The 13,789-nt window shown below is 46.6% G+C and overlaps 2 protein-coding genes across 2 annotated transcripts; both read left to right on the top strand.

The window, feature by feature from the left end:
• Nucleotides 1-487: 487 nt before the first annotated feature.
• On the top strand, nt 488-4,004 carry LOC115913932 (keratin, type I cytoskeletal 14-like). Its single transcript, XM_030966243.1, is given in 9 exon segments — nt 488-511; nt 596-1,054; nt 1,832-1,914; nt 2,106-2,262; nt 2,462-2,623; nt 2,787-2,912; nt 3,005-3,231; nt 3,389-3,477; nt 3,894-4,004. Coding segments are annotated over 9 exon segments (1,347 nt in total). The 3' UTR covers nt 3,914-4,004.
• Nucleotides 4,005-8,544: 4,540 nt separating this feature from the next.
• On the top strand, nt 8,545-12,382 carry LOC115913921 (keratin, type I cytoskeletal 19-like). The gene is given in 9 exon segments (XM_030966229.1): nt 8,545-8,568; nt 8,653-9,111; nt 9,960-10,042; nt 10,196-10,352; nt 10,546-10,707; nt 10,871-10,996; nt 11,089-11,315; nt 11,861-11,952; nt 12,267-12,382. Coding segments are annotated over 9 exon segments (1,350 nt in total). The 3' UTR covers nt 12,287-12,382.
• The last annotated feature ends 1,407 nt before the right edge of the window (nt 12,383-13,789 follow it).

The raw sequence follows: 13,789 nt of genomic DNA on the forward strand, positions 1-13,789 counted from the left end.
CAACACGGAGTGAAAAATTTGGAGTCAAGTCTTCTTCTGTAACAGTCATGGGAATGTAGTCTTCAAAATTTTAATTTTGGTGCATTAAAGTAGATTCCTATAAAGCTGATGAAATTTGAAAAAAATCAATGAATGAAGAGTCCCTTGGAGGCTGCTGGTGTTACGAATCATGTCTGTAATCTCAGATGGAAGACTAAAGCTGAGCTACTGAGCTTCAAAGCATAAAAAGTAATGGCCACAGACAAAGAAGCAGAAGCTTCATTAGCTGCCGTTACCAGCGCGATATTGCCAGATTAACAGAAACTGAGACATACGACATTGTTCAACAAAGTATCCAACAAGGAGCCACCCACATTAAATTATAGTGCAGCTAGATGTGAATCAACTAAGACATATTTGCACTGAATGGTAATGCCTTTTACTTACCTCAGACAAAATTCCTCTTAGCACATCATTTTTGGCATGAGCACTATGGCTGGCAAACCCCATGGGAAGCTGGACTGCCTGGCAGGTGACACCCACCTGGGCAGGTATAAATAGCCACCAGCAAGGACAGCCCGCTGCACTTTGATTTCCTAAATCTCGCTGTGCACAGCTTTGAACCTGGGGCTGACTATCTGATCCCTTCACCATGAGCTGCAGCATCAAGAGAACGTCCAGCACCTCGTACAGGAGCGGAGGAGGAGGTGGCGGTGCCTGCGGGGGCAGCAGCGGCCGCAGCTCCTCCGTGTCCTGCCGGCGCTACGCCTCCTCCGTCATCGGCGGGGGCAGCTACGGCGGCGGCCTGAGCATGGGCAGCCTGGCCGGGGGCTTTGGCGGGGGCTTTGCGGGGAGCTGCGGCCCCGGGGGGGACCTGCTGCTCGGCGGCAATGAGAAGGTCACCATGCAGAACCTCAACGACCGCCTGGCCTCTTACCTGGACAAGGTGCGGATGCTGGAGGAAGAGAACGCTCAGCTTGAGCACCACATCCGGGAGTGGTACAGGAAACAAGCTCCCAGCGTTTCCAAGGACTACAGCTCCTACTACCAGACCATCGAACAACTCCAGAATCAGGTGAGATCATCCTGGCACACGTGGCTCCATCTCCCACATGCTCCTCTGTCCTCTAAGGCCTTCCTCCTTCCTCTTTGCTTCTTCCTCCTCCCTCCATCCCCAGCGCTGGGCTCTACCACCTGTAGGACAGCCGTGCTGGTGGTACCTCAGGCACAAACCTGCTGAGCTGCACCTCCCATGCATCCCCTGGCTGAGCAAACCCTCAGAACAGCCCACAGGCAGCAGGGCACAGCCCGAGGCACCAGCAGCTCCCCCAGCCACAGACACGCTGGCTCACGCCATGAACATCCCACGTTGTGCAGGTGCCTCCAAACCAGCCATGTGTGGTTTGCAATGCTTCCCTCTGCTCCCAGCCAGATCAGCTGGATGGAGTGCAGAGCCAAAGTAGATCTGAGCTCTCTTTGTCCCTTCACACTCCTGCAGACGGGACTGAGGTCTTCCATTACAATCAGGTTACACAGTACCAAAAAACAGATTAAACAGACACTCTGAAGAAGCACTTTATATAGAAAGGGCTGCAAACACTCTTTGGGACACATGAGGGCTGTCCCGAACTTGAGAAAAGGAAGAGCATGGATTTGGCAGGATGGTCTGTGATAGCACAAGCTTCCCTGAAAAGTAAATCTGGATCGTTACCCTTCCATATGGCCCCTGCACTGCTGCAAGAAATAATTTTAAGACCCTCAATAACACCCTACCAAAACTTAGAGCCTTCTTTCTGCTTATGCTGGAAATAGAGAACACAGAAAGGCTCCTCTCCACCTTCCCCTTTTGCAGATTATTTCTGCCACTGTGGACAACAACAGAATGCTTCTGGACATTGATAACAGCAAGATGACTGCTGAAGACTTCAGAATGAAGTGAGTAGCTCCCTGTGAACCTTGCATGTCTGTCAAATCCCTATCATCATCTAGGAAGACAAGGGAGGACTGCCCTGGGTGGTATTACTGAGTCATCCTGTTTTACTGGAATACTGATCTTAGAATGATGTGTGCTATTGACTGTCAGTATTTCATTTCCCCATTTTTCTGTCTGTGTGTGTGTGACACAGGTATGAGAATGAGCTGGTCATCCGTCAGACCGTGGAGGCTGACATCAATGGCCTGAGAAATCTCATGGATGACCTGACTCTGGTTAGATCTTCACTGGAATCTGAGCTGGAGTCCTTGAAGGATGAGCTGATTGCTCTCAAGAGAAACCATGAGGAGGTACGATCCAATGATAAATAGCACAGCCAAGGACACAATCCATTGATTCTTCATGGCTCCCACCATCACATATCAAGTCCATTTTGCCTTATGCCATGGGATTGTCATTCCTTTGTACCTTGGTAGTGCTTTGCCCACAGTCTCCAGCAGAACAATTGACCTGTGTGTGCTCTTGTCTCTCTCTCTGCGCTCCCTGCAGGAAATGAGGCAGCTCCAGTCCCAAACTGGTGGCGATGTGAGCGTGGAGGTCAATGCTGCCCCTGGACAAGACTTGACAAAGATCCTGAATGACCTGAGAGATGAATATGAGCAGATCATTGAGAAGAACCGCAGAGAGGTGGAGCAGTGGTATGAAGTCAAGGTATGTAGCAATGTCCAGAGTGCAGTCTCCTTTGGTGGCACAGCCCAGACACCCTGGTACCAGGACTGGCTGAAACAGAGAGGCTCCCTGCAGATGTGAGCTCTCATTCAGCAAATCTGCTCCCTCGTGGCTCAGCAAGTGTCTCTGGGGTTTGACTCTGCAGATCCAAGAAGTCAACCAGCAGGTCACTTCCAGCAGCCAGGACATCCAGACCAGCAGCCACCAGCTGAGCGAGCTGAGGCGCGAGATGCAGAACCTGGAGATCGAACTGCAGGCACAGCTCAGCACGGTACGTGGGCAGCATCTGCGGGCACTTCCCTCCTTGGCACGGGCAGGCAGCTGTAGAACTCTGCTCCTCAACTCCTGTGTTTGCCTTTCCAGAAAAGCTCTCTGGAGAACTCCCTGGCAGAAACCGAGTCTCGCTATGGCTTCTTGATGCAACAAATCCAGGCACAGGTCTGCTCCGTGGAAGAGGAGCTGGCCAGCATCCGCTGTGAGATGGAGGGTCAGAGCCAGGAGTACAAGATGCTTCTGGGGATAAAAACCCGTCTGGAGCAGGAGATCCAGCAGTACCGGGCACTGCTGAATGAGGGGCAGCAGGATCTTGTGTATGTATTTCATATTATAGCAAGGGAGTCAAAAGAAATCCTCATGTACTTATTTGCCAATAGAGACTTTTTGTCCCTGAACCTAAATCAACCTATCTTTCTATTGAATATCCAATGTTAGTAGGTTTTGATGAATTCTCTGTTGTTTTTTTTACAGCGCCTCCCAAGGAGCTTTCCAAGGAGGTGGAAAATCCTCCCAGTCATATTCTGCTTCCTTCTCTCATTCCCAGTGTGGAGAAATGTCAGGTAAGTCAATACTTTGTAAGCATGTCATTATTAGTGGGTTACATACGCCCCAATAGCTACAATGTATTTGGTCAGAAAAAGGTTTGTAGTTTGGGCTGGGAAAGATTCTGAGGACCATTAGCCTGGGAGTGAGAAACCTCATTACTCTGTGGCAGCAGAATCAAGGGTTAAAACACAGCAAGTCCTGCTCTTCCCTCTGCCTAAATATAAAATACAGTTTATAAACTTTATGGGATGGGAAGTACTTTTTTGCTTACTGGAATAATAAAAAATATAGTTCTGAGAAAGCATCCAGGGTGCTGCTGGGCATGGAGCCTCTGCACCTCTGCTGCTAACACTGTCAGGTGTAAGAATTCCACCCAGCAGGAATGCTCAGACTTTCCCTGAAGGCAGTGATTTGCTCTGTGCTCACACAGGGCAGTCAAGAGTGTGCTAGAGCAGCAGGAGAGACCCTGGCACCGCCCAGCTACGATGCTCCGACCATGGGCGGTGAGAGACACCCGAGAGTTTCTGCAGCACGGCCGAGGGAAGGGTTTGGAAGAGCCTGGTCACCTGCCCCAGCACCCCCTCCTCCTCCCTGCAATGCTTGTCTTACTCAACTTGTCTTTGGCAACTCCTTCTTTGTTAAAGGGTTCACACTCTGCTGGTAACTCTGCTCTAATAAATCTTTATGTCTGCAATTCAAATCACAACATGTCTGAGAAAATAAATTTAATCAACCTCATGTGGGTACTTACCCAGATCATCCAGTAAATACAAGCTGTAGAGTTGTACTGGGTACATGATCTCACAACAGTCCATTCTGCACTAGGAAAATGGGCACAGTGCTGGGATAGAACCACTGAGTGAAAGGAAATATCAGGAATTGTGACCATGGCTGTGTGGGGTGAGACAACAGCCAACCTCTGCCTAGGGGAACTGCTGGGTGAGGCTGGCAGGACTCTTTCTTCACAAGCAAGAGGTATAAGGTTGCAAAGAGAAATCTTGTTGTCAGTTCTTGACACAATTTTTCTTCTTCCTGCAGATGTTAAAAAGCATTTACAATTTTGTTTCTTAATGGTCACTAAGGGATTGCTTTCTGGCCCCTTGCCTTGCCACTTGTACTAAAGAGAATTAATTATGTGAGTGAAAGGAGAAAGAAAATACAAATGATGGGTAACTATCAGGAGATAAACTATTAATTAACTAAACTGTCCCCAATGGTACTACTGTGAGTTATCTGAGTCCATTAATCTCATCACAGCCAGAGTACTGTGGGAAGGAAGGTGTGACTCAGGAGAGGTTCTTCCAGTATGAAGGGGCTTCCTCACAAGTATTTCTACACCTTCTGTTGCACAGAGAATGACGTATTGCTGACTTCTGTTGGGAGAAACAGACAGCAAGAAAATGGATCTGTTCCCTTCAGTGTCATGCACCAAAAGCATTCCAGTGTTTTATGATAGAAATTTCAATTGAAATACTGATATAATACCAAGAACCCAATTTCTGTTAGTACACACAGCTGGCTGATAGTCTGCCTTAAGAGAAATGAGAGACACGTTCCATTCACTGAAGGTATCTTCTATATTTTACTGCTTAAGAACATAAAATATGCAACAAAATTAGAGATGAAACAGCAATACTAAATTAGGGCAGCTCCTTTAGATATATTTTGCTTTCTGAAGATCACAGTGAAGCCCCTTTCAGTCTCTGACTGTTTCAGTCTCTGACCAGACACATGAAATCGGCCATGTATCACTTACAGGTGCCTGTTTGTGCCTTCTCACTGATTAAACCTGGTTTCTAGTATTTCCCATTTCATTTCACACTGAAGGATTGATCTGTCAGGGTAATGCAATTAAACATTTTCTCAACACAACCGACTTAGAAGAGTTTGATTTTGTTTAGGTCTTCTCTCAGTAACCACATGCCTTGGATCAGCCAGCACAGCACCCTGACTGCAGCCTCCAGTGAGTGTCCACAAAGAACAAACTTTCTACTTCTGTTGAAAAACTGACTTTTATCAGTCCAGCATCAGGAATTTGTGTGAATAAAAACCTGTGTACAATGAATAAAAAGCTCATTTCAAGTTTTAATGGTATAGAAAGTGATGTAAAGCAAATGCAAACATGACTTTTGTCTCTAGAGGCTGCCAGAGCTCACTCAGGTCAGCTGTATTTACTGTAGCCAAAGCTGCTGAAGGAGACATCTTTTAAAGCCAGATTATGGAACCTTAAACTACAGATAATGTCTATAACTGAGGAATTTAGAATTCAGTTAGTTGCCATCATCAACAACAGGAGCGCATGGAAGCAGGTAGAGAGAAAGGGAATGGGAAAGGATCCCTCTGCTGGAAGAGCTTAATTTCCCTTGGGAAGCATCTCTAAATTTGTCCTTTTTCAGTGGTAGGAAGGACTATGAGTAATGATTTAGATCAGCTGTGGAATTAAAATAGCTCACACTTAATAGGATTTTCTGTAGGTCTATACATACATAAGTTTATGAGCCCACCCCATGGAGTGACATAAGAGGATGATGAGCCCAGAATGAGGGGTTGTGGAAATCCTACAGTTCTGAATGAATTCAACAAATGCTCAGGTTCAGTGTGATGCTGCAGGACAATGGATGAGGAATGCACAAATGGAGTTCCTGATGAAACTCTTGGGAGTAGCACTCTTCTTACCAAGACCACATTTGACTCATTTACTGTAAAACAATTAATTACCAGTAATTGTATCTAGGATTGTCCTCTCCCTCTAGTGTGACTGAAGACATACATCCAGTAATGGCATCACAGCCTCTGTGGAAACCACAGGCTGCTTTGGGTTCTTCTGCCAATTTGGAGCATCCAACTTCACCAGTGAGTAAACAGCACTGGAAAGGATTCACAGCACTCCTACTTCAAACAAACTTCTAACTTGCAGAGGTCCACGGGGTGCACTATGAGCAAAAGGTCTGCCAGGGGAAAATGTGATTTCAAAGCTCTTACAGCACCTTTGAATGGCTAAGGAGCCTCAACATCTACAGCAGAACATGTCTGACCTGCTTCTGTCATCGTGAAAGGTAATGGCTCTTGAACAGTCTTGGCTCTTCTGGCTTGTGAAGTAAATCAGCAGGTCCAAACTCACTCACAAGAGCCAACTCAGGCCAAGAGCCACAGGACAGTGGCCAGAAATGCACATGGAGACAAGGAAATACCCCCAACTTACAGAACAGTCTAGAGATGAAATGTTTGGGATGCAGTTATGGCAGTAAGGATGGTTAGAGCACCTATTCAAAAAAGAGGAGAGGAACAGAGAGACAGAGAAAAGGGACCTGGTAACAGTATGAAATTACAGCATTGGGAAATGTCAGAAATTGTTGGGCCGGGTTTTGTGATGCAACAACGCCGAGGAGGAGATATAAAATCAACACCTCTGGCACTAACACCAATCAGCAATAAACTTCTCATAGGGGAGAATAAAAGTGCATTTCAACAATCTAATGAGGAAAATATGACTAAGGAATCACACCCTGTGAGAAAATAATTTTTATTTTTTAATAAAGATGACTCAGTCTCAATAACATATGCAAAGCACCTGGTTCTGACGTGTGGATAATTAGAGAGCTACCAATAAAACAACAATCATAATTATGTAGATCAAAGGCTCTGTGATATGGGGGTGGTGGTGTGTCAAGAAAGAGGGTGAATGGTTTTCCATGATCCTTCAGTCAGCCATAACACACATTAGTAACTTTATGGATCTAATAATCACTGTGGCTATGAAAAAAAAATCCTGCTTGAGCCACAACTGCAGGGTGTGTGTAACAGCATAAATGGAGAAACCAACAACAAAAAAAAATGGGTAAATTATAACTTCCAAGTAGAGATGGATTTCCATCAAAGTTCAACCCTCACATTATGAGACCCCTTGTCTTTCAGGCTTAAAATGTACATTTTCCAAAAGTTATTTAAAGGCAAAATTTCCTTTCCAAAGAAGGGCTTATCACAATCTGCCCCCTTACCAAAATGGTGCAGTGGTGAAGAACCAAGAGACAAAAGACTGAAGGTAAGGGGGATCTAGAGGGTCATCATAGCTACCTCTGTTATACAAGGATAAAATCCCCAACATCAATTGACTGAGATCAGACTTGAAACTCTCTCTTCCATCCACAGCTCCTGCAATGGAAACTCTCCAAGACCCTTCTGCTTCCCATAGTTAAAAATTTCCCCTTTGTTTCCAAACACACTCAAATCCAGACTGTGCCCTTTCCTACATGGACAACAGGATTGTTCTGTATTTCAAACAGCCCTGGTTCCTCCTTCCTCAAGAACCAGCTGATAACAATCTCAGCCTCTATCTGGCCAAGCCAAACTTTCTTTCCTCTCCTAGGATACAGCCAATGCAGCCATATAGATTTCATGCACATATTTCAGTTTAAGATAACCTCTGAGTGATTGGAAATATTAAAAAAAAATGTTTAAAAACTCACAACTTTAAAATGGCATTACTGCATGCATATCAGAGCATGAGACAGAAGAATTTCCTGTAACCGATACCACCAGAGTTTGGTGAGAACAGAAATAACACAGCTGCTGTTAAGCTCATTCTACTGTGATTTACCACCAAGTACTCTGAGAGACAGTGCCGACAGTGAGCTTTCTTTTCTAGGGAAAAGAAATTCTAAAGCTGAACTCTAGATCCTGACCTAAAACATAAATTCTTAAGAGATTCTGTTTCCAGAAGTGGCAGTTCTGAGGTGAATTGGAACCAGCCTCAAACGAAGGGCACTTGAGTTCATACTTCTCCAAATCTGAAATTAAAGCAGAGTGATTAGGTGGTGCTTTCACCACCTGTTTTGAGGACAAAAGAAAATTACTCCAAAGAACAAAGAACAACTATTAAAATGAGTCTCACTCACTAAGTAGCCAGCAACGAACTATCTCCAACAAAATCTAACTCACAGCCACCCACCCGAAATTGCAGTGCAGGCTTGGGGTGAATCAGCATGCAAACCCAGTACCTGGGGGGAGGGCTGTCCCAAGCCCCAAAAGAAATTCCCCTTAGCACATCACTTTCTGCATGAGCACTATGGCTGGCAAATCCCATGGGAAGCTGGACTGCCTGGCAGGTGACACCCACCTGGGCAGGTATAAATAGCCACCAGCAAGGACAGCCTGCTGCACTTTGATTTCCTAAATCTCGCTGTGCACAGCTTTGCACCTGGGGCTGACTATCTGATCCCTTCACCATGAGCTGCAGCATCAAGAGAACGTCCAGCACCTCGTACAGGAGCGGAGGAGGAGGTGGCGGTGCCTGCGGGGGCAGCAGCGGCCGCAGCTCCTCCGTGTCCTGCCGGCGCTACGCCTCCTCCGTCATCGGCGGGGGCAGCTACGGCGGCGGCCTGAGCATGGGCAGCCTGGCCGGGGGCTTTGGCGGGGGCTTTGCGGGGAGCTGCGGCCCCGGGGGGGACCTGCTGCTCGGCGGCAATGAGAAGGTCACCATGCAGAACCTCAACGACCGCCTGGCCTCTTACCTGGACAAGGTGCGGATGCTGGAGGAAGAGAACGCTCAGCTTGAGCACCACATCCGGGAGTGGTACAGGAAACAAGCTCCCAGCGTTTCCAAGGACTACAGCTCCTACTACCAGACCATCGAACAACTCCAGAATCAGGTAGGATCATCCTGGCTCCATCTCCCACATGCTCCTCTGTCCTCTAAGGCCTTCCTCCTTCCTCTTTGCTTCTTCCTCCTCCCTCCATCCCCAGCGCTGGGCTCTACCACCTGTAGGACGGCCGTGCTGGTGGTACCTCAGGCACAAACCTGCTGAGCTGCACCTCCCATGCATCCCCTGGCTGAGCAAACCCTCAGAACAGCCCACAGGCAGCAGGGCACAGCCCGAGGCACCAGCAGCTCCCCCAGCCGCAGACACACTGGCTCACGCCATGAACATCCCACGTTGTGCAGGTGCCTCCAAACCAGCCATGTGTGGTTTGCAATGCTTCCCTCTGCTCCCAGCCAGATCAGCTGGATGGAGTGCAAAGCCAAAGCACCTGGATGGAAGGATCTGAGCTCCCTTTGTCCCTTCACACTCCTACAGACACCAGGTGGAAGGACTGAGGTCTTCCCTTACAATCAACTTTTTTCATAATGAGATGACTTACAGCATCAGGCAAAGTCCACGCTGCCTCCTACACCCAGAGTGCAGAACCCCATGGGGCTTGGCCATCTCTCAAAATAAATGCTTCTGTTCTTTCCCCCATCCATCTACTCTTTCATCAAAACCTTTGCAAAGCCAAAACCTTGCACACACCAGTCCCTGTGGCACGGCAATTGAGGAACTTTCTGTGGCCCCTGCACTACTCCATAAAACAATCAGTAACACTCTACCAAAGTTTTGTGTCTTTTTTCTGCTTTTCACTTTGCTTTTATCAAAGTGTTATTTGGTAGAGTCTTCTACCTGTTCTAGATTCTGGAAATCTAGAACACAGAAAGACACCTGTCCACCTTCCCCTTTTGCAGATTATTTCTGCCACTGTGGACAACAACAGGATGATTCTGGACATTGACAACAGCAAGATGACTGCCGATGACTTTAGAATGAAGTGAGTAGCTCCCTCTGAACCTTACCTCTCTTGTGTCACAAATTTTATGAAACTCATGAGTGCAGGTGGATGAAGCCCTGTGTAAAGTGGTGTGATCAAGCCTACATATCGTAATGAAATGAGTGTGCAATGCTTTGCTTTCCTTTGGTACAGGTATGAGAATGAGCTGGTCATCCGTCAGACCGTGGAGGCTGACATCAATGGCCTGAGAAACATCCTGGATGATCTCACTGTCACTCGGTCTTCACTGGAATCTGAGCTGGAGTCCTTGAGGGATGAGCTGACTGCTCTCAAGAGAAACCATGAGGAGGTACGATCCAATGATAAATAGCACAGCCAAGGACACAATCCATTGATTCTTCATGGCTCCCACCATCACATATCAAGTGATTTTCACCTTATGCCAAGGGATTGTCATTCCTTTGTATCTTGGTAGTGCTTTGCCCCAGCACAACAATTGACCTGTGTGTGCTCTTGTCTCTCTCTCTCTGCGCTCCCTGCAGGAAATGAGGCAGCTCCAGTCCCAAACTGGTGGCGATGTGAGCGTGGAGGTCAATGCTGCCCCTGGACAAGACTTGACAAAGATCCTGAATGACCTGAGAGATGAATATGAGCACATCATTGCAAGGAACCGCAAGGAAGTGGAGCAGTGGTATGAAGTCAAGGTATGTAGCAATGTCCAGAGTGCAGTCTCCTTTGGTGGCACAGCCCAGACACCCTGGTACCCGGACTGGCTGAAACAGAGAGGCTCCCTGCAGATGTGAGCTCTCATTCAGCAAATCTGCTCCCTCGTGGCTCAGCAAGTGTCTCTGGGGTTTGACTCTGCAGATCCAAGAAGTCAACCAGCAGGTCACTTCCAGCAGCCAGGACATCCAGACCAGCAGCCACCAGCTGAGCGAGCTGAGGCGCGAGATGCAGAACCTGGAGATCGAACTGCAGGCACAGCTCAGCACGGTACGTGAGCAGCATCTGCGGGCACTTCCCTCCTTGGCACGGGCAGGCAGCTGTAGAACTCTGCTCCTCAACTCCTGTACTTGCCTTTCCAGAAAAGCTCTCTGGAGAACTCCCTGGCAGAAACCGATTCTCGCTATGGCCGCATGCTCCAACAAATCCAGGCGCAGGTCTGCTCCGTGGAGGAGGAGCTGGCCAGCATCCGCTGTGAGATGGAGGGTCAGAGCCAGGAGTACAAGATGCTCCTGGGCATCAAGATGCGCCTGGAGCAGGAGATCCAGCAGTACCGGTCGCTGCTGCAGGAAGGGCAGCAGGATCTTGTGTATGTTTTCTGTTTGCAAATAAGGGCACCAATTTTATCACAAGCTTTTCTCTCTTTGCACTCGCAGAAGACAGAGCAGAATATTTTACTTGTCTCTAGCTGAAATCTAAGTTCAGCAGCTTTTATTCACTGCATCTGCATTGAAATGTGTCTATCAAAAACCTCATAAGCAGATCAAACATCAAGGGAAACACAGAGCAGATTGTTACTGCCAGGTTTTGAGTTAATCAGTTCCTCTTGACCTGTTTGCACGGAGTGAATTCCATGAGAGGAATCACCGTGCCAAACCAAATTGTAATGAAGTTCCTTCTGTCAGCAGACAAACAAGCACAGCTGGACTGTGAGAGTACAAATTTTACTGCAAGTCTCTTGCTGTCCCTGCTTTTACAATTTTCTAGGAAAATACAGCTGAATAGAATGAAATGAAAAAATATATATAAAAATATATTTGCAAGATCCAGGAAAAGCTGAGTTGTCACATGCACTGCACATGATGTCAGTATGTATTTATTGCTCCCTTAATTAAAACTCCTTTCCTTTTACAGATCATGTCAAGGAGCTCTCCAAGGAGGAGATATGTCCTCTCACTCTTACTCTTCTAGTTCTTACTGTCATGGTCAATCTAGTGACAAGGCAGGTAAGAAACGTCTTTCAAAGAGCATCCAAACTTATGGCTTTCACATTTTGTGTTTCACCCCTTTTCCTGTTAATACCAACCTTGTGCTATGGTTTCCACATCTGCAATTGCAGCAGGGATTAAACCATCCACAATCAAAGCTCTTCATTTCAAAGTGGTTTGGCTCCAATTCCAGAGACAGGCTAAGCTCCTTTCCCATGCTTTTGCTAACAAATGAATATTTAAATAGTGGGTGGATCTGAAATGTCAGTGCTGCAAAGAGACTCACTCTTGGTTTCCCTATCAGAGCAATGGTTTCTTCTTTCTTTCCACAGGGCAGTCAAGAGTGTGTTAAGATACCACCGACGAGTTGGGCTTCCCTGATCCAGTCAGTGCTGTGGGAGCAGCCAGCCCTCAGCATGGCGTGACCTACCCTGCTCTCCAAATGCTATCCATGAAATCAAAGTTAATAATTACTACGCTTTTCCTAAAACTATCTACCCCTCCCTTTTGATCCTGTCCAGCACTGTGATCACTGTGCTCACACACAGGTCTCTGCAGTGCACTTGGTTCTCTACTGAACAACAATCCCTCAAATAAAGCTTTATCTTTCTGCAATGCAAAGAAAACTCTGTGTCCAGCAGTCTATTTGGTATATTAATATCCTATTTACATTTAGGTGGAACAAGTCAGGTACACAAAGAAATTAAGGTTGCATGAATTGTGTAATATGGCTCCAAAGAAATATGGGAATTCTAAATCATATGATGACTGGATAAAATCCTGGAGATGAATAAATACACCCACATTAAACTCAAGGGTGACACCTATGGGGAACAGAAAGGGATGAGGGAACTCCTTTTTCATATAATATGTTGCAAGGGGTGTGCAAATAGTTGATTTGCCAATCCAGCAGCTGAAGTGAAAAATCAGGATTAATTAACCCCAAATTTTCATGAAAATTTTGTCAAATCAAAACCACTTTTCCTTAGTCACTGAACAAGAACAAGAAGTCCTATTCAGGCAGCCCTTTCCCAGCTTCTGGGTGGGAGCTCTGTCTAATCTTGATCAATTAAGCAAAGTGTTAGATCAGGAAATGAGTGAGGAGTATGAAAGTTCTATTAACCCAACATTTAGTTGTTGGGGTTATTCCTCCTGACATGTTGGAAAATCTGAATTCAGGTCTTTTATCTGAAAGTTCCACATGGAGGACTGTGTTCCCATATTCCACAGGGTCATTCCCAGATCCGTGCTGTGTGGAACTCTGGTGGAGAATGGCATGGTGCAGGCGAGATTCAAGCTTTGTTACTAAACCTGCCCCACTTCGTGTTCCACACTCAGCTTACTTGGGCTCAACAGAGGAATAAAACAGGTGAAATATCTCAGTCATTTCAAACAGAGAAATCTGCATTTCAGTGTTTGGTTTGCAGGGCTAAGGAAGCTGCTGAACAGGGTCAGCCACATAGCAGGGGAGTGACTCCACTGCCGCCCTGCCCCAGACCCTGGGTGGGTCTCAGAGGCTCCATTGTTCCCTGAACACCTCCTAAATCACCAACATTTCTTATCCTGTCACACAGCTTTACACTTGCACTTTGGCTTGCAAAGAGTCAGGACGGGTAAAATACCATCCTTTTGGATAACAAGGTATTATTTTAAAATACATCAAACTGTTCCATGTTACAATCCAGGCTGAATTCTCAGCACAGCAGGAAAGGGATGAGTCAGAGAAACTATTTCCATGGGAAACAAGGGTTTGTAAAGTCAAAGCAGATCTGCCACTCCTTGGAGTCACAACAGGACTCTTCTGCTCTGTGCAAGTAACAGAGATTCTTCTGCCTTAGGATTCCTTTTACTCCTC

The sequence above is a fragment of the Camarhynchus parvulus genome, chromosome 27, assembly GCF_901933205.1.
Source record: "Camarhynchus parvulus chromosome 27, STF_HiC, whole genome shotgun sequence".
Lineage (NCBI taxonomy): Eukaryota > Metazoa > Chordata > Aves > Passeriformes > Thraupidae > Camarhynchus > Camarhynchus parvulus.